The 20,937-nt window shown below is 39.5% G+C and overlaps 1 protein-coding gene across 1 annotated transcript in view; it reads left to right on the forward strand.

Moving 5' to 3' along the window:
• Positions 1-20,937, forward strand: part of ERICH6 (glutamate rich 6) — a 45,516-nt gene that overhangs the window by 17,622 nt on the left and 6,957 nt on the right. Inside the window, exons 8-13 of the mRNA XM_005904800.3 lie at positions 3,716-3,873; positions 6,008-6,078; positions 7,446-7,591; positions 13,179-13,264; positions 15,232-15,387; positions 19,589-19,817. Coding sequence (XP_005904862.3) covers positions 3,716-3,873; positions 6,008-6,078; positions 7,446-7,591; positions 13,179-13,264; positions 15,232-15,387; positions 19,589-19,817 — 846 coding nt within the window. The remainder of the gene's footprint in view (positions 1-3,715; positions 3,874-6,007; positions 6,079-7,445; positions 7,592-13,178; positions 13,265-15,231; positions 15,388-19,588; positions 19,818-20,937) is intronic.

The following is a 20,937-nucleotide window of genomic DNA, read 5'->3' on the forward strand; positions in this document are numbered from 1 at the left end:
CTTTTTCTATTTCTTTTTCTCTTCTTCTTCTGGGACCCCTATAATTTGAATGTTGGGGCATTTGATATGGTCCCAGAGATCTCTGAGACTGTCCTCAGCTCTTTTCATTCTTTTTACTTTATTCGGCTCTTCAGAAGTTATTTCCACCATTTTATCTTCCAGCTCTCTGATTTGTTCTTCTGCTTCAGATATTCTCCTATTGATTCCTTCTAGAGTATTTTTAACTTCAGTAATTGTGTTGTTTGTCTCTGTGTGTTTATTCTTTCATTCTTCTAGATCGTTGTTAATTGATTCTTACATTTTCTCCATTTTGTTTTCAAGGTTTTTGGTCATCTCTACTACCATTATTCTGATTTCTTTTTCAGGTAGTGTGCCTGTTTCCTCTTCATTTATTTGGACTCCTGTGTTTCTAGTTTGTTCCTTCATTTGTGCAGTATTTCTCTGCCTTTTCATTATTTTTTTTAACTTATTGTGTTTGAGGTCTCCTTTTCCCAGGCTTCAAGGCCGAATTCTTTCTTCCTTTTGGCTTCTTCCTTCCTAAGGTTGGTCCAGTGGCCTGTGTAAGCTTCATATAGGGTGAGATTTGTGCTGAGTTTTTTGTTTGCTTCTTTGTTTTTCCCTGTGATGGGTAAGGCTGAGTGAGGTGCTAATCCTGTCTGCTGATGAATTTTCATTTTGTTTGTTGTTTAGATAAGATGTCCTGCACAGGATGCTACTGGTGGTTGGGTGATGCCAGGTCTTGTATTCCAGTGGTTTCCTTTGTGTGAGTTCTTGATACTCCCTAGGGTTAGTTCTCTGGTAGTCTAGGTCTTGGAGTCAGTGCTCCCACTCCATAGGCTCAGGGGTTGATCTCTGGTCAGTAACGAAGATTTCACAAGTGGTTTGTTATGGCATTAAGTGGGATTAAAACAAATACCCAAAAACGAGAAACCAAAGATGAACCCCAGACAAATGGCAGTTACAAAATCAGGCAAATAATAATTAAAATAATGGAATATATACCCATAAGCAAAATCAAAACAGTCCAACAAAAATAAAGTACAGTAGAGTGATCTGCTGAACAAAGGAAACCAAGAATTATATCTACCAGTAACAGCAAAACTAAAGCACAAACTGGAAAACATAACTAAATCAAGGTGCCAAGTTGGGAATAAAGCAATGAAAACAAAACTAACAAATATGTTGAGAGTAAAGGAAAGAAAAAAAGAATAGATATGCAAAGATAAATAGAGGTAGATAAAGAAGATTTATATATATTAAAGATTAACTGCAAGGGGTAAAGAACAGTAGGAAAAGCAAACAAAGGAATAAATGTATAAAAAAATAATAACAAGTTTAAGAAAATTAAAAAAGAGAAAAGGAAAAAAAAAGGAAGAAGAAAGGAAAAAAGGAAAAACTCCCCAGAACAGCAAAACCCCACAGAAAGGCAGTGGTTTATAACAACAATAAATAATGTGATGAGAAAAAAAAAAGCTTAATTAGATTTCATAGTGCCAATAAAATTGACAACTAGAACAGAAGTTTGGGGGGAGAAAAAAAAGAATCCAAAAGAATCTGTAAAACAAGTCAAAACATAAGAATAATAAATGTTTTTCTTGAGTTACTGCTGTCAGAGTCCTTTCCCTCGCTGGGAGTCACAATCTACTTCACCTCACCTCCCTAGGATGCCCTCCAACACTGTGCTGGTCACTGGACCTGCTGTGGGGGCAGCTCAGATTCTAATCTGGTCCTACCCCTGTGTGTTCTTGCCTCCAATGTCCACAGCTATCAGAACTAGTGTGTTTTCTTTTGTGGAGCTCTCAATGTCCTTTTACATACTGCATAGACACAGAGTCTGCCTAGTTGATCATGTGGATTTAATCTGCAGCTTGTACAATTGGTGGGAAGGTTTTGGGTCTTCTTCCTCAGCCACGCTGCCTCTGGGTTTCAGTTGTGCTTTTATTTCCAAATGTGTGGGTCGTCCACTGGGGTTTGCACCTGAGGCTGCCCTGGAGGATTTGGGTCTGCCCCAGTGAGGGCCAGGTGTGGAGGTGGTGCAGCTGCTTGGGTCACAGGGCTTCTGGCAACACCAGGTACTCAGAGGAGTTGGTGAAATATAGGGCTTTAGAAGGGTATGGCAACCAGTATTGGCCAATACACTCCAGTATTCTCACCTGGAGAACCCCCCTGACAGAGAGAAGCCTGGCAGGCCACAGTCCACAGGGTTGCAAAGACTTGGACATGACCAAAGCGACCCTGCATGCATAGATGCAAGACTTTTTTGCCTGTGGCAGCTCTGCCCCGGTGAGGGTTGAGCATGAACGTGGTGCATCTTCTTGGCTTGCAGGGACCCTGGCAGCGCCAAGTGTTCAGGGACACGGACTGCCTCCACTGCAGGAGTTATGGCCCTAACAGAGTCTTTTTTCAAGCCTCTTATAGCTGGCAATCAGAACGCTTCTTTGGGCAGTCTTTCTCTGTAGCTCTGCCTGTTCAGGCACTTAGAGGGTTCCCTTGCCTGGGGTCCTTCTCTACTGTTAGGCATGTCAGGCACATAGGGGGGCCCCCCTGGCTGGGGTCCTACTCTGGAGTTCAGTGGTGAGGCGTTTGATGGGCCAGCCTCTCTATTTTCAGCTCCCAATGCTGGCATGTGGGGAGAGAGAGGCTATGGTGATGGCTACACCCCATACACATGACTCAGCACTATTGCCTTGCTTCCATGGCTGCCCAGCTTTCCTCCACAGGCATTTCCCATCACAATCTCCTCCCTCACATCCCCTTGATTGTTCTTTCCACAGTCAACAGCAGCCCTTGCCCCGGGATTGCTCCACAATCCCTAAACTCCAGCTCCCAGCTGTTGTACCTTCTAGGGGACCTGTGTCCCTGTCTGGGGCACATATGGCTGCAGCAAGGACTGTCTGATTCTCATTCCATTTAGGCTGCCACAGATCAGCTGTTTGCCTCTCAGCCTTTATATTTCTCCTCTGACTCAGACAATTGCCCCGCTGTGGGGATTGGACCCCTGCTTCAGTTCCCCCACCCGCCAAGGGCAGGTCCATCCTAACACTCCTGTTTTTCCCCCTAGTTCCTTTGTCCTATTGAGTTTCACATGGTTCTATATATTCTCTTCCGCTGGTCAGGTACTCCTGTCAGCTCTCAGCTTGTGTTCTTCATGCACTTCTGTGTCTGAAGGTGTATTCCTGATGTATCTGTGGAGAGAGACATGCTCCACATCCACCTACTCCTCTGCCATCTTGTTCCTCCTCCCATACTATGGAATCTTATGCAGCCATAAAAAGACATGAAGCATTTAAACATGCTTCAACATAAATTAAAATATTGTACTAGGTGAAAAAAGCCAGTTACAAAGCACCACATTCCATTTATATTAACATACAGAACAGGCAAATCTACAGAGACAGCAGATAGATTAGTGGCAGCCATGTGGGGAGGAGAAGGAGTAACTGTTACTGGGTACAGGTTTCATGTTCTAAAATGGATTGCTGTGATCACTGCACACTTCTGTGAATATACTAAAAATTATCGAATTATACACTTGAAATGGGTGAATTGTATGATATGGGAATTATACCTCAATAAAGCTGTTAGCCACCCCCCCAAAAATATGATAGATTGTTATCCAAAACCCCATTAGCCATTTTGGGTTTCATTTTGTTCCCCTCCTGTAATCACCTTCATCTAGGGCTGAGGAGAAGAAAATAACGTCTTTCTTTTTCAGACCTCCTGTTGTGGTCATTTCCAAAATCTGGTCGACTACATCTGTGAAGAAAACCAAAAAATCCAGAGCTCTAAAGCTGAATTAATCAGTATTAACCCTCATGCCGCCCACGGCAGTGAAGTTGACAGACTCAAAGCGAAAGAAAAAGCTTTGCGGAGGTAACAGTGAGCCTTTGATATTGGAACTCAGATAGGCCCACTTAATTAGAAAGCCTTTTTTTTTTTAAGATTTACTTACTTATTTATTTTTGCCTGTACTGGGTCTTCGTTGCTACGCGCAGGCTTTCCCTAGTTTTAGCGAGCAGGTGCTACTCTCTTGCTGTGGTACATAGGCTTCTGTCTGTGGTGGCTTCTCTTGTTGCACAGTGTGGGCTCTGGGGTGCAAGCCCTTCAGTAGCTGTGTCCTGTGGGCTCCGTAGTTGTGGTCTGAGGGCTTAGTGGCATGTGCGATCTTCCCAGACCAGGGATTGAACTCATGTCCCCTGCATTGGCAGGTGGATTCTCAACCACCGGACCACCAGGGAAGCCCTAGAAAGCCTTTTGTAAAAACAAACCTCATTTTTTCAAAGCAGATAACTTTGTAGATGCATTCCCAGTGAAGAAACAAAAATTGGCTAAAGCAAACCTCGTGCAGTTCCTGGTGGATGTCATAAGAGTCAGAAGGTGTCAGAAACTCAGTGAGCTCACTGACTTTTAGAGTAGAAAATTTACCCATCCCAAATTCTCAGGGCAGTTGGGAATTCCTATTAATATATTAGAGAAATTTGTCCACCAAGTCCAGTAGAAACACACATGCACTGAGTAAATGACTGGGTTCACAAGTAATAACAGATACAAAGAATAAGGAACGGCATGTAAACGGTAAAAATTATAGTATACTTCTTTTTTTGAAAGAAGTAGAATGGTGGCTTTTATTCTCAACTGGTGGAGAGGGGAACACCTTATGCTCCTGCCTCAAGAACTGTGCGCCTAAGGCAAGTGCTCACAGTCAGGAGTTGGTGATGAGGAGACAAACGCGACAGGGTCTAGGTTTCTCCCTTTTGCTTTGTTTCAAAGACCGTCATAAACTGGCATCAGTAACCCAGTAACTGCATCTGTCAGCTTGGAGGCTCTGAGGCCTTCTTTCTGACTTGTAACTACAAGGGAAGGGCTGTTATAAAGGTAAACACTGGATAGGGAATGTGTTTAGCATGTAGCTCCTGCAGAGTTAGGGGGCAGAAAAGCAAACTTACTAGCAGCAGTTACAGTAAAATAAACTCGGAATGTTCAGGCCTGCTCACTGTTCTCTTTATCTTCTTTGCTCTCAGAGAAGTGAAAAAGAAAAACTCATTCGTCTTTTTCCCTTTTCACTGCTACAGATTCCCCCGTTAGTTTATTCCCTCCATATCAATGGAGGAAGGGAAATACATGTCATTCTTTTCTGGCTGAGGACAAACTTCAATTTTGCTGTGTTTGAAAATGACCAGCTGTTCAGTCCAGAGACCCATCTATCTCCTACTTCAAATTTTCCTTGAGACATGAACCCCAAGAAATCTTTATTGGGGTGTTGAGGGACAGATGGTCAGTCTTCTATAACTTCTTTAATGCTTACACGGGACTCGTAGACACAGTGGGGTCATGGAGTTCTCGCCCTGTTCTATTAAGGGGCTCTGGGGTGACTTTTGTGGTTATTCCTGCTGGATCTGTTTGGAGGAGTGGCTGTAATCTCTTTGGGGGTTTGGGTTTTTCTCTGCACATCGTGTTTATCTTGATGTAAATCTGTGTCATCTGATAAGGGTCCTTCTGTCCAGGTTGGAGATAGTCCTTTGAATAATGTCTTTTTCAGAATGTATAATCCTCTGGTTGCAGGTCACGGGGCATCTCACAGTTAGAGGCGGCTTTATCCAATGAAATACATATGAGGTTTGTCAGAGTGGGGGCAGGAAAAGCCAAGCGGCTGGCTTGGATTTCTTATAGCCCTTAGCTAACTGGGGCCTGTAATCCTGCATTCTGAGAGTTTCCTCTAGGTTCACCACAGGGCTGCAGTCGAATGAAGGCCTGGTGGCAGCTATTCCCCTTTCTCAGGGCCTGCTGACCCACATTGAATGGCTACAACCGCTGATTCCATGTCTCAGGTCTTTCCTTCTTGGTCATGAATGACCATTATCCTCCTGGAATTTAGGCTCTGGGTCCTGCTTTGGAGTCATCTATAAGTGATTCACCACCACCTCCTCCTTCTCCCACCACACTGTAGTATACTATTTTAAACTTGGAACACATTTCAGACTTGTGCATCATGTTTTTAATTTTGTAGAAAACAAGAACGACAAATGGCCAAACACTATGAAATACTAGCAAAAGAACAGCCTACTTTCTCTGAAGAAGGTAAGTTCCTCAAAGCTGATGTTATAGATCAGGTATACATCAGAGAGCTCATGTGTTTGACCGAGGGCAAAAACTGATGTATTTTAAAAATAATATTAAAATTTTTCATTTTGGTCAATGCCTCAGTCAAAATGGCTAAAAAGTCAGAAAACCCCACTTTTCTATCACCTGGCTTTTGAAGTTTTGACTTCAGTTCACTGCTGTTATTGACTGAAATAATTTAGCAGCATATATAGAGCACTGACTTCAACTGGCTTCCCTTGTAGCTCAGTCGGTAAAGAATCTGCCTGCAATGCAGGAGACCCAGGTTCAATTCCTTGGTCGGGAAGATCACCTGCAGAAGGAAGTGGCAACCCACTCTAGTATTCTTGCCTAGAGGATCCCATGGACTGGGGAGCCTGGCAGGCTACTGTCCATGGGGTCACAAGAGTCGTACAGGACTTGGTGACTAAACCACCACCAGAGAGCACTTGGGAGCTTTCCAGGTAGCACTAATGGTAAAGAACCCGCTGGCCAATGCAGGAGACATAAGAGATGTGGGTTCAGTCCTTGCGATCAGAAGATCCCCTGGAGGATGGAATGGAAACCCACTCCAGTATTCTTGCCTGGAGAATACCCATGGACAGAGGAGCCTTGTGGGCTACGGTCCATAGGGTTGCAAAGAGTCAGACATGACTGAAGCGACTTAGCACATAGCGCATTTTACAGAGAGCTAGAACGAGCTTTTGAGTTCATTGTCTCTCTTTTAGTAAAACATACATTCCATTTTGTTTCAAGCTAGGATATGGAAAGTCTGTCAAAAATGAATCAGATTCCTTTCTTATAGATGGGCCCCATTGGTCAGCTGGCCAGTACAGCTGCAGTACTAGTACAACTGAAGGGGCATCAATTTTAGAATCAGAAGTTCTAGAGTTATATTCTTGCTTTTCTCCTTATAGGCTGCACAATTGGAGTTAACTTTTATTTTTAATATTTCTGAGCATCAGGCTCCTCTGAAACTCAGAGCTATTGAAAAGATACTTTGAGAACATTTTTTTTTTTCCCCAACTCAATCCCTAGTATGAAGTTCCTTGGGATTCAATTCTTTCCTACTAAACCTATGGCCAAAAAATTCCACATAATGAAAATCATTATTTTTGTTCTTCCAACGAAATGAGAATGTTCTCATTTTTTTTTAACAAAAGAGGGCCCCTCAATTTAATTTAATGAAGCTCCTGATTCTTCTTTCGTTAAAAAAAAAAGTCCAATGGAAAAAAGTGTCCAATGAATCAATGCATTTGTAATAGAGTTTGAAATTTCATTTTAGAAGAGAGATTTTGGAAAGTTTTAAACATATATATATTTTCATGTGATTCTTGTCCCATTAGATGCAAAACACTATAAAACAATTTCTTATCAACTTTCGGTGGATATTCCAGAAATAGAGTCAGTTAAGGAAGAACTAACTGATTATCAAGTGGACAAAAGAAACATATCCATTGTTTGCTGTGATTCTAGGATAGCATGTGGAAAGGTAATTAGCTTGTAATTTTTTAATTTGCTACTCTTTAAAAACCAGTTTTACTTAAAATTATAAAAGCTGTCTCGATGAAGATGGTGGCTTGGTTACAGGACACGTTTAACTATTAGTCATAAAGAATTGGTACAGACTTGGCCTTTTAACTTCTACTTTAGAATAATGGGCTTCCTTGGTGGCTCAGTGGTGAAAAATCCACCTGCAATGTAGGAACTGTGGGAGATACAGGTTCGATCCTTGGGTTGGGAAGTTCCCTGAAGTAGTACGTGGCAGCCCATTCCAGTATTCTTGCCTAGAGAATCCCATGGACAAAGGAGCCTAGTGGGCTACAGTCCATAGGGTCACAAAGAGTCAGACAAGACTAACGTGACTTAGCATGCACGAACGCAGACTTTATAACAATACCTTACGTGTGTCTTATGAGGGGCTATTTTGGTTAAAGCCTTTTTACTTTAAAATGTGATCACTGTATAGTGAGGAACATTTGGAACCCTTTAGAAACCTAAAATCAATGGTAGAAAATTACCAGAAGTCTTAGCCTCATCCCCAAAATCATGATTAATATTTCAATATTATCTAGATCTGCACCGCCCAATGTGGTAACAAATATTTCACATGGCTATCCAAGTTTAAAGGAATTAAAATAAAATAAAATTTGAATTTAATTCTTCAGTCACACTAGCTAAATTTCAAGTGTTCAATAACTGTGTGTGACTAATGGCAACCATATTTCAAGGCAGTTATAGAAAACTTTTATGGTCAATAAAAGTTCTATTAGCACTGTTCCAGAGTTTTTAAGCATAGGTTTTTGTTAACAGACCTGTAATTATATTACATATGTAATTTTTTCTACTTTTAACTTTGTGTTATTGTGTTACTCACTCAGTTGTGTCCGACTCTTTGCTACCCCATGGACTGTAACCCACCAGGCTCTTCTGTCCGTGGGACAACAGTACTGGAGTGGGTTGCCCTAATTTTCAACAATTTTCCCATGATACTATATAGCTTACATTGCTGTTGTTTAGTTGTTAAGTTGTGTCCTATTCTTTTACAACCTCATGGACTGTAGCCCTCCAGGCTTCTCTGTCCATGGGATTTCCCAGGCAAGAATACTGGAGTGGGTTGCCATTTCCTTTTCCAAAGGATCTTCCCAACTCAGGGGTCAAACCTGCATTTCCCACATTGGCAGGGGTATTCTTTACCACTGAGCCACCAGGAAAGCCCATAGGTTACATTAACATCATTTTAATATCTATGAGCCTTTTCATATAGTATCTAACCATTCTACTGATATTGGAAATAAAAATTATTATAAGTTCTTTTGTTTTACTAAATAATGTTGCTTTGAATATCCTTTTGTATAAATTTATTTTTATATAAGTATAGAATCTGCCTGCAATGCAATTTGATTCCTGGGTCAGGGAGATCTGCTGGAGAAGGGATAGGCTGCCCACTCCAGTATTTTTGGGCTTTCCTAGTGGCTCAGATGGTAAAGAATCCGTCTGCAATGTGGAAGACCTGGGTTCGATCCCTGGGTTGGGAAGATCCCCTTGAGAAGGAAACAGCTACCCACTCTAGTATTCTGAGCTGGAGAACTCTGTGGACTATAGCATGCCAGGCTTCTCTGTCCATGGGATTCTCCAGATAAGAATATTGGAGTGGGTTGCCATTCCCTTCTTCAATATGCAGAGTATATTATGCAAAATGCTGGGCTGGATGACTCACAAGCTGGAATCAAGAAGGCTGCAAGAAATATCAACAACCTCAGATAACGACAGAGAGAGTTGGTGATGGACAGGGAAGTCTGGCATGCTGCAGTCCATGGGGTCACAAAGAGTCGGACACAACTGAGCAACTGAGCAACAACAACATTACAAAGTATAGTAATTAAGATGGTGTAGCTTGGGGGCAGGATAAACAAAAAATCCATGATACAGAATCAAACTTATGCACACACAGACATCTGATAGGTGCCAGCAGTAACACTGCAAGGTAATGGAGAAAGGAAAATGTTCTCAACACCTGGTGCTGGGACAGTTAGATATCCATAGTTTTTAATGAAGTTGAAATAATATTTCATTCCCAGTGGATTAAAGAATTAAATGTGAAATGTAAAGCTACAATGATTTTTAAAAAAAATAGGTGAATAGCTTTATTATTTCAGGTTAGGGAAAGATTTACTAATTCTAAAAAGCAGTACCATAAAGGAATTGATAAAATTTAAAAGAAAAGCCAAGAAGGGAGATATTTTATAGCACATATGATATACAAAGGGCTTTTATCCTAAATGTATAAAGAATTTTTGTAAATCAACATGAAAAAAAAGTCTCCCTAGTAGAAAAAAATGAACTAAAAAAAACTTGATGACTTCTCCAAGGAGAAAATCCAAATGGTCAATAAACATATGAAAAGATGCTCAACCTCATTAGTAACCTAGGAGAAGAAAACTGAAACCATAATTAGAGATCAGTGTACACCAGCAGAGGAGCCTGGTGGGCTACAGTCCATGGGGTCGCAAAGAGTTGGACAAGACAGGACGGAGCGACTAAGCACACACACACACACACGTATGTACACACCTATCATATTGGCTAAATAAATAAATAGTAAAGTCTGATACTACTGAATGTTAGAAAGGATGTAGAATAACAGTCACTACAGTTTAGCCTGTAGTGGGAATGCAAATTGATACAACAGCTTGAAAATCATTTTAGCAGTTTTTTTGTAAAGTGAAAGACACATATCCTTTTGTAAAGTGGAATTCAACAATTCTTCCTCTGGATATAAGATCTGAGAGGAACTGGGTACCAGCATACATGCAAACGAGTGTTCAGAGTATCATTATCTATAAGCCAAAAACTGGGAACAACCCATATACCCATTAAAAATACAATGGATAAATAAATGATGAAGTCATACAATAGAATACTAGACACAAGTGGAAGCTATTGGACTCTGGCTACACACTGGGGCACATATGAATCTTACAAATGTAGTGTTGATTAAAAGAAACAAAATATAAAAAATTCCCATTATATGATTCCATTTATGTACAATTCAAAATGGGAAAGAAACTATATTGTTTAGAGATCATAGAACACTGACTTTGGGTTAGCACACAGGGGACTTCTAGAGTTTTAGCACTGTTCTATTTCTTGATGGTAATAACATGGATGTTCATGTTGTAACTATCCATTAACAAAATAGCATATTTTAGTGCTTCTCTGAATGTATTTTATATTTCATAAAAATGAGAAACATATTATCTTTCAAAATAAATGGCACATTTACATGAAAATTTAGATTATTTCATTGTTTAGCCCTAGGAATTCTTATATCCATTTTATTATAATTCAAGATTAGGAAGAAATAGAATTAAACTGAATTTTTAGTTCATTATAAAACATTGTTGGGTACAAATTCATTTTCCTGTTGAGTATTACCTAGATAATAAAATAGTTAGGCTTAGAGCTATAATGCAGAATCTCTCTCAGTATTTCTTTCTTCATCTTCCCATATTTCACTAGTATTTTGCTCAAATGAATTTCAAGAGCAACCTTGAAGAGACACCAGATGCTACAGCTTATACTAGAGTGTAAAGTCATTTTATTGAAGTATAATTTATAGTGAAACTCACTTTTTTTATATGTACAGCTCCATTAATTTTGATAGTTATAAAATCACCTCTACAATCAGGATATAGGATATCTCCATTGTACTAGAGCTGGGTTTTTTTTTTTTTTTAATCTTCTGTTTTCACAGCAATATGTGTATAAAGTAAAAGTAGATAAATAAAAAATAAACTTGGTTGAAAAACTGGCATAAGACCTGAATAGACATTTTTTTTTTAAAAAGACATAAAGATGGCCTTACAGGCACATTAAAAGATGCTCAACGTCACTAATCATCAAGGAAATGCAAATTAAAACTACAATAAGATATCACCCTCACAGCTGTCAAGAATGGTGTCATCCAGAAGAACACAAATAACAAATATTGGCAAGGACGTGGAGAAACGGGAATCTTTATACACTGTTAGAGGGAATGTGCATTGGTGCAGTCACTACAGAAAACAGTATGGTGTTTCCCCAAAAACCTAAAAATAGAATTACCATATGATTCAGCATTTCCACTCTTGAGCGTATACATGAAAAAATAAAAATGCTAATTTGCAAAGAGACATGCACCACAGTGTTCATAGCAGCATTATTTATTGTACAATAGCCAAGACATAGAAACAACCCAAGTGTCCATCAACAGATGAATGGATAAAGAAGACGAGACATATACACACACACACATACATATGAATGGCCTTACCCTGGTGGCTCCAATGGTAAAGAATCTGCTTGAAAGGCAGGAGACACAGGTTCAGTCCCTTCGTTGGGAAGATCCTCTGGGGAAGAAAATGGCAACCCACTCCTGTATTCTTGCCTGGAGAATTCCAAGGACAGAGAAGCCTGGTGGGCTACAGTCCACAGGGTTGCAAAGAGTTGGACACAACTGAATGACTAACACATGTAGATATGAATAGTACTCAGCCATAAAAAAAGAATGAAGTTTTGCCATTTGTTGCAACACGGATGGAAGGTATTTGACTAAGTGAAATAAGTCAAAGACAAATACTGCCTTGTATCACTAATATGTAGAGTCTAAAAGAAAATAAACTAGTGAATATAATGAAAAGCAGACTCATAGAAAACAAACCAGTATTTTTCAGTGGGGAGAGGGAAGTGGGGAAGAGCAAGATAGGGATAGGAGGTTACGAGGTACAAACAACTATGTATAAAATAAATAAGCTACAAGGATAATACTGTACAGCACAGAGAATACAGCCCATATTTTATAATAAGTATAAGTGAAATATAGCCTTTAAAATTGTGAATCATTCTGTTGAAGCTTATATAATATTGTACATCAACTATACTTCAATTTTTAAAAAATACCTACCATGTGATAAGCTCTTTTTAAGTGTTTGCTGTTTTGATGAGAACAATTACTTAAAATATAATCCTGACTAAGGAATGGTGCTAAAGCTGAAGCTCCAGTACTTTGGCCACCTCATGCGAAGAGTTGACTCATTGGAAAAGACTCTGATGCTGGGAGGGATTGGGGGCAAGAGGAGAAGGGGAGGACAGAGGATGAGATGGCTGGATGGCATCACTGACTCGATGGATGGGAGTCTGAGTGAACTCTGGGAGTTGGTGATGGACAGGCAGGCCTGGCATGCTGTGATTCATGGGGTCGCAAAGAGTCGGACACGACTGAGCGACTGATCTGATCTGATCTGAAAGCCTAAGCACTCTATCTTGTCCTACTGAATACATTTTTTTAAACTTTTAAATAAATTAAAAAAGACAAAAAACACAGACCCTTTAAACAGAAAAGTAATGTCAGATTTTTGCCAGAAAGATTTTATTAAGTTATCTGCATGGGTTAGGGACAATCTTTAATGGTTCCTAAGGATTGTCCCCTGTTGCTGATGCAGGACTAAAAACTTAAGAAATGGTTTGCATCACTATCTAGCAAGCAAGAATGTCTGTTGTCATCACATAACCATCCTTTTGTTTTCTGCGGTGTGTAGATCGTGACGAATGAGCTCTTTGAAAAGCACTACAAACATGGGAGCAAGTTTCTGACTTCATTTCCAGACGGGACAACGCAAATATTGTATCCTTTCTTTTAACAACTTATTTTCATTAGCTTATTTCTTCACAAAATGAAAGCTAAAGAAAAAAGAGATTAAAAAAATATGAAGGAAAAAGATAGATATGACTAAATCCTATCATGCAGAGCAAAGCTATTAGCATCTATTTATACATCTTTTCTTATTTTTTCCTAGGAACAATTATATAATTCTTTAAAATTAATTCTAAACAAGTTCATTATTTTATAACTTGCTCCCTTTACATAATAATATTAGACAATAAATACTCATAAACATTATGAGTATATAATATGCAATAAATACAGAGATTCTACATCATCTTTATATGCATATGGTATTCCATCATAGGGAGGAACTATAATTCCTTTAATCTATCCACTATTACTGATCAAAGGTGGTTTCACAATTTGGGGCTGTTTTATACAATGGCTAAATGAACAGCTTTGTGCATACTTTGCTGCATACTTATCACTTACTTTCTTGAATTAAATACCTAGAGAGAGAAATTCTGGGTAAGAAAAAAGCTTTACTAGATTTTGTCCCCCAGAAAATGTGTACCAGTCTACACATCCATGAGCAGTATGTTGTTTTTTAATACAAAAATTCAATATCCATCTTATGGAACACTAAGTTATTGATCACTTGAACTGGCCTGATGGCCAGGCCATTTGCTATTTGGACACAAAGGCCATTTAATATCTCTGGGAAAGTAAAACAAAGCTATGAAATTAGGAGGAGTTTTTGGTGAACTAAGGGCCTCACTTTGTAGGAGAAAGTCATTTTTAGCCATAGTTACCTACGTGTTTAGTCAAACCCCATCAAGAACCCAGAAAAATGACTTTATGGCATAAGAAGTATAAGGAAGTTTTAGTTCCCCAGCCCTATAAGAAAGAGAGTAGGTTTTTCTTTCATTATATCAAAAAATTTTTAAATAACTTTCCAACTTGTAGCATTACTTATCATTTCCTGCCCTGGCTTTAATTCTTTTTCAATCCTTTGAAGACTAAGGCTGATTTTCAAAATGATTCAGAATCAATTTTGTGTTTACTTCACTGCTGGACTTCCAATCCGTTTAGATAGGACTGAATATTAATAGTTCGTGAATTATCCTCAGTATATTCATTCTTTGATGCTATTGTAAATGGAATTATTTTCTTAATTTCATCTTCACTGCTTAGAAATACAATTTTTTTCATATATATTGACCTTTTAGTTTACAATCCTACTGAACTCTTTTGTTAGTTCTATGACATTGTTTTGTAGATTCCTTAGGATTTTCTTTTATACAAGAGTATGTTTTCTGCACTTAGAGATAGTTTACTTCTTCTATTTCCAATATAGGTGCCTTCATTTCTTTTTCTTCCATAATATTTTCCTGATTGGAACCTCCAGCATGAGGTTGAATGGAAGTGGGGAGAGTGGACATTTTTGTTTGCTTCCTGACCTTAGGGGGGAAACACCTAGTCTGCCATCAGTAAGTGTGACGTTAACTGTGGGTTTTTGTTAGACATGACTTATTTGGTTGAGGAGGTTCCTTTCTATTCCTAGTTCATTGAGTCATTTATCACAATAAGGTATTGGATTTTGTCAGATGCTTCTTCTGTGTCTGTTGCAATGATCATCTCTGTTTTTGCTCTTTTCTCTATCAATGTAGTATGTTTCCATTAATTTATTTTTAGATGGTAATCCAACCTTGCATTCCTGGGATGGACTCCGGTTTGTTGTTGTACATATAATCCTTTTTATATTTTGCTAGATTCCATTTGCTGGTATTTTTGGTGAGGATTTTTGTGTCTCATAAATATATTTTGATGCACACACAAAGCATAAAATTTTTTAGTAATTAACAGTGCTTCCCATTCATTTTCAGAATGCTTTATAGCTTCAAAGGACTCTCTCATAAGTTAAATTTATTCTCAGGCTAGTCAAAGACCATTAGAATAACTCAAATGACCTTAACTGATCTCAGTTACCCATCTGGAAACCTAGCCATCATCCGAGTGCCCAACAAGATAAATGGTTTCACTTGTATAGTCCAAGAAGACATGCCCACTAACCCTGCAATCCTGGCATTGCTAGATTCTTCTGGTAGAAGTTCCTGCTATCATCCCAATGGAAATGTCTGGTAGGCTTCTAGATTCCTCCTGCAGGCATTTTGTTTCTCAAGTTTCATGAAATTTTATTTTTCCTTTTGTTTTTTCAACTTTTTTGAAATATAACTGACATATACTAGGTAAGTTATAAGTGTACAATGGTTATTGATTTGATACACTTATATGGTGCAAAATGATTACCTCTGTAGCATTAGCTAACTAACAACTGCACCATGTCACATAATTACCATTTCTTTCTAAGACATTTAAGATCCACTGTCTTAGCAACTTTCAACTACATAACTGCAGTGTTAATGAAAATCACTGTGCTATACATTAGATCGCCAGATTTTATTCATCTTATAACTAGAAAGACAAAAATGAGTTTAAGAAGATTTGTTTACATTAGTGGTTGTAGGATAGGAATGTTCAATTCAGAGAAGTTTTTTATTTATGTCATCCCATATGCAGTGGAAAAATCCCAGGCAGTTACATAAAACAAAGCTCATCATATTTTTTCTATAAGCAGCAAGAAAATATAGCTGTACAACTTTAATATTAGGAAAAAAAAAAACCCTCTAGATAAATTGTATGGCCACTCTAGGGATGTGAGATATAAACCCAGCAGTCTCTCTTCAGCCTAAATGCTGGCCTCATCAGTGGAAATAATTCACAACGGACAGCTGTCATACTCTGTTGTTGTTTGAGATATAGTCCTAACAAGTAGGCATCCCATTGGAAAAGGAAATGGCAACCCACTCCAGTATTCTTGTCTGGGAAATGCCATGAACAGAGGAGCCTGGTGGATTACAGTCCATGGGGTCACAAAAAGAGTCAGATACAACTTAGTGACTAAACAACAAGGCACCCCATAGCCACAGTGATCAGCACTTTTCCTATGAGCAACTATATAATTCTTTAACAATTAATTCTTTTTTTTTTTTTTTTTAACATGTGAAGCCCAGTGGTCTGGGAGCAGGGCTGACACACGCAGAGAAAGCAAACAGATGGCATCCAACAATTAATTCTTAACAACAATATACAAACAAAATCTCTAGCAATTAAGGTCCTGGTGCCTTTGATCTACTATTTATATGCTCTGTGACCTTGTATTATTTCATTTAGCCTGAGAAAGTGAAATTTGGGTTCTAACTTCAAATACAATTTCAACTTTTTAAGTTTTTCAGAAAGAGATATTCTCTGCCTTTAAACTATTTAGAAGTATAACAATTTCATCTTGAGAAACTCTGCCAATAAATTGACAAAAGTTTGAACACTTTGCCAGTACTTGAGAAAGTTAGGACACAGGGACCTATTAATATTGCACTTATAGTTCAAAGGAGTAGTCAAACCATTTTCCCCAATTATATTGGAGGATTTCTACTTGTCCTTCAGTGTTCAGTAGCAATTCTGTGGGGCTTCCTTGGTGTCTGAGTGGTAAACAATCTGCCTGCCAATGCAGGAGACCTGGGTTTGATCCCTGGGTTGAGAAGATCCCCTGGAGAAGGAAATGGCAACCCACTCCAGTATTCTTGCCTGGAAAACTCCATGTACAGAGGAGCCTGGCAGGCCTTAGTCTGTGGGGTGGCAAAAGAGTCAGACACGAGTTGACAACTGAACAATAACAGCAGTAATTCTGTATTATATTTATTTGCTAAGGCACAATATTAATTGTCACCAAATATTCACTGGCTTCTAGGACTTTTCTGAACCAATGAACCCTTCCTACCCACCAAATGAACTCTGGGCCCCCTGACATGGCTCTTAACACCCTCATAGCCTCTTGTGTAGCAAGCCCACCTCTCCTGTAGGATTGAAGTTCCTTGAAGGCACACCCTGAATCTTTGCTACTACATGCTATGTAAATGCCACGGACTCAAAGTTTATTTAATAAACAATTTATATAGATAATTTTAACCAAATGTTTTCTTCGCCTACATAGCATGATAAAACTAAATCTCCTTCCCAGAAACAATAAGAACCACCTCAATTTCTCATTTGTATTTTTGCTATTAGATTACTGCTACTACTCAAAATTGGGAAAATAAGACGTGAGTTATCTTACTCTAGGGGGCCCTCATAGCTGGTTCATCTGATTTAAAAAAATAACTTATTATCAAATTAAGCCAACTTTCTAAGTACCTGGAACCCTACCTGCCGGGGTCCAGCCCCGGTGGATCCAGGGAATTCGAAGCGGGGACGCGACGGCGAGGATCAGGGAACAATTGCTTAATTAAATGTTAATTAAGGATATAAAGAGTAATAGAATAAGGATAGCTCAGCAGGAAAATTCAGTGGAGAAAAGAGGCTGAATAATTCAGCCAGAAGGTGAGAGAAAGAACGACATGGGGAGACCAAGCTTCGGTGAACAAGGCCCGCACTTTATTTTCCAAAGTAGTTTTTATACCTTAAGTTATGCATAGAGGATAATGGGGGAAAGGGTAGAGTCATGCAGTAAGCCAGGCTTTCTTCCTGCAAACTTATCATATGCAAAAGTTTAGGTGATTTGCATCATCTTCTGGCCCGGAGGCCTGTTAACATTTTAAGACCCTTTCTTCAGAAAACTTATTTTTCTCTAAAGGTGATTAGTCAGGCGCCACCCTCCAGAAGCATTAGATAAAGTTGCATTCCTACAGGGCAAAGGTGTGGTGGGCTATAACAAGAAAAAGAATTAACTCAAGGGTCCAAGGTTACAAACATTAAAGCTACTACTTAGACCAATTATATTAATCAATACACTGCCAGGGACACAGCAGTTAAAGGATATGGAAACTTAGCAGCAAACATTGGCCCAACAAGTGAAAAACCCTTCACCAATACAATTTCTAATCAATCTTTTAACTGCTCAAAGGAATCTGTATTTAGACAGTTTAGAACATCTCATGCCTCTCACAGTTGGGAGGCTCTGAGCAATCACATGTGGCCGGAAAAACCTATTCAGGCAGGCTAGAGGACTTCCAAAGGAGTTTGTAGGTTGAAACAGTATCACACCCAGGAAGTTTATTAACTGGAGCTGTAAGCTAACTCTTTTTTTCAGAGAGAGGTAGTGGGGGACAGCCCCCCGTAAAGTCAGAGGTATAGGTGAGAGCACAAAGCAGAAAGTAGGCAGACTCTGGTTTTGGGGGTAGATGCCTGAGAATTTCCAGGGGGACGCCTGAGGCTCGATCCCACCTTTGCATATGCCGAGCCTCCTTCCTCATGACATTTGCCACGGGCGGAGTGCCTCACGCTGGCTCCCAGCACATACCTATCCTCTCTCCCTGAGAAACACATGGTGAGCTGAGATGGAAGAATGTGATAGAGAGTGCAGAGGAGCTCATGGAATACAATGGCAGTCACCAGTGACACCAGATCTCAGACGGTACAGGGCTGCTTCTGTTGGTAATGTAGTAAAATGTGGCATTAGCGACTCTGAGAGATTGGGGCGCCTGGCTGGTGTCAGTTCCCCCTTCTACTCCATTACTGGGATCAACCACAGTGATCTCAAAGATGTTCCCTGAGCCCTTTCTACCCACACCAGCCTTGATATCCTAGAAGTCCTAGCCCCCCAGTTGCTGTTAGAAAACAAGTCTCAGTACTGAGGCCAGTACAGCCTTTCCTAGAGCTTACACTCACTGATATCCTTACTGGCACAGGAAACGTCTAAGCACCAGTCCTCACCCGTCTTCCAGGCAGAGCCTGCCTTCTTGTGTTTTCTCATGTCCAGACTAAATCTTCCCTGCTCCCTGTTAATCCTCCCCAGCACATCAATCCCTTTATCATCCTGGTTTCACCTGTGGACACATTTTGGTTTATCACTAGGTCTTAAACTATACCCAGTACTTCAAATTAGTATAGAATTCTGTCACAGTATTATGGCTCCTATGATTATATGAGGTTTTCCATTATTCATATGCTATTGTGCACATCGTGTGTGTGTGTAGTTGTGTCCAACTCTTTGTGACCCCATGGACTGTAACCCAGCAGGTTCCTCTGTTCATGGGATTTTCCAGGCAAGAATGGTGGAGAAGGTTGCCATTTCCTACTCAGGGAATCTTCCTGACCCAGGGACTGAACTCATGTCTCCTCTGTCCCCTGCACTGCAGGTGGATTCTTTACCACTGAGCCATCAGGGAAGTCATAAGCTGTTGGCTAGTATAAACTGCTACTCTCTTTGGTTAGCAAGCGGTAGAGCTAATTTCAAGGTTGAATTATAATGTTCCTGTTTATGATTTTTAATTTCCTTTTCCTCAGGGTATACATCAATATCTTGGGTGGTCAATATTCAGATCAAGCTGGCAACAGAGTAAGGGCTTGGAATTGGTCAAGTTCCGTCATTTCCTCACCCTTTGTTTCATTTAAACCTGTGTTTCTGGCTTTGAACCATTATGTTGGAATCCGTATCTTAGAACAAGACAAGATTTCAATCACTTTTCTAGCAATGGGCCAACAGGCAAGAATCAGTGTCGGAACCAAAGTGAAGGTAGGTCCGTTTTTATAAACATTTTAAAGCATTTAAATAATAAGAGTAAAATAATGTTAGTGTTATTACTGACAGATTATACTCATGTGTAATCTACTGTGCACCACTGTGAATTTTGAAATTCAAGGAAAAAACAGTGAAAGTTTTATAAGGAATTGAATTGAATTCATATGGAATTGAGACAGCCTTATTATTTCTTCTTCCTCAAATTCCTTTTTAGTTCAAACTTGATTCCAAATAACATTTACTGTGTGTCTACTGTATGAGTAGTGCAGCTTTGAGGTTTTGGTTTTAGTATTTTATACTGTTTTTCTCTGTGTTCTAGCTGAAAGCCTTTGGCTGAGTCAGGAGACCTGGGTTCTGACCATGTTCAAGACCCAGCACAAGCCCTGTTTCCTTAGAGACACTTCCCAGACCTCCCTGCCCTTTGTCCAAACAAGGTCAATCGTGTCCTTCTCGAGGTTGTCCATGTGCGAGCTTGCTGAACTATTGAACTATGCGCCTTACTTGCCTTCGGGGCTGCCTTTCCTACTGGATGGTGAGCTCCTGCAGGATAGAATCTCTTTATTACTGATTTCTCTACACCACCCAGGGCATGGCCCAAAGAACACTCTCAGTGACCAGCAGTGCTGCACGATGGTTAAGAACACACACTTCAGGTTATAGGACATAGTTTCAAACCTCAAATCTGCCACTTAGCTAAGCTGGTGAACTTGAACTTCAGTGCCCTCCCCTATAAAATGGGGATGACTCCTCCATTATATTATTGATTGCTGTGACGACTCAATGAGAATATAAAGTGCTTAGCATGTTTCTTGGCACCAACTACTTAATAAATGATAGCCCAATAGAGATGTTTGTTGTTGTTTAGTCGCTAAGTCCTGTCCAGCTCTTTTGCAATCCTATGGATGTAGCCCACCAACCTTCTCTGTCCATGGAATTTCCCAAGCAAGCCCCAATAGAGATGTAGAATTTGTCGATTATATCTGTAAAGCTGAGATATGTATGCATGTATATGTATAGATTCAAGGGATTAGATGTATTAAAATTACATGTATATAAACGGATTACATGTATATAAAAGGGATTACATGTATATACACAGATTCAAGGGATTAGA

Source organism: Bos mutus, chromosome 1 (assembly GCF_027580195.1).
Source record: "Bos mutus isolate GX-2022 chromosome 1, NWIPB_WYAK_1.1, whole genome shotgun sequence".
In the NCBI taxonomy this organism is placed as follows: domain Eukaryota; kingdom Metazoa; phylum Chordata; class Mammalia; order Artiodactyla; family Bovidae; genus Bos; species Bos mutus.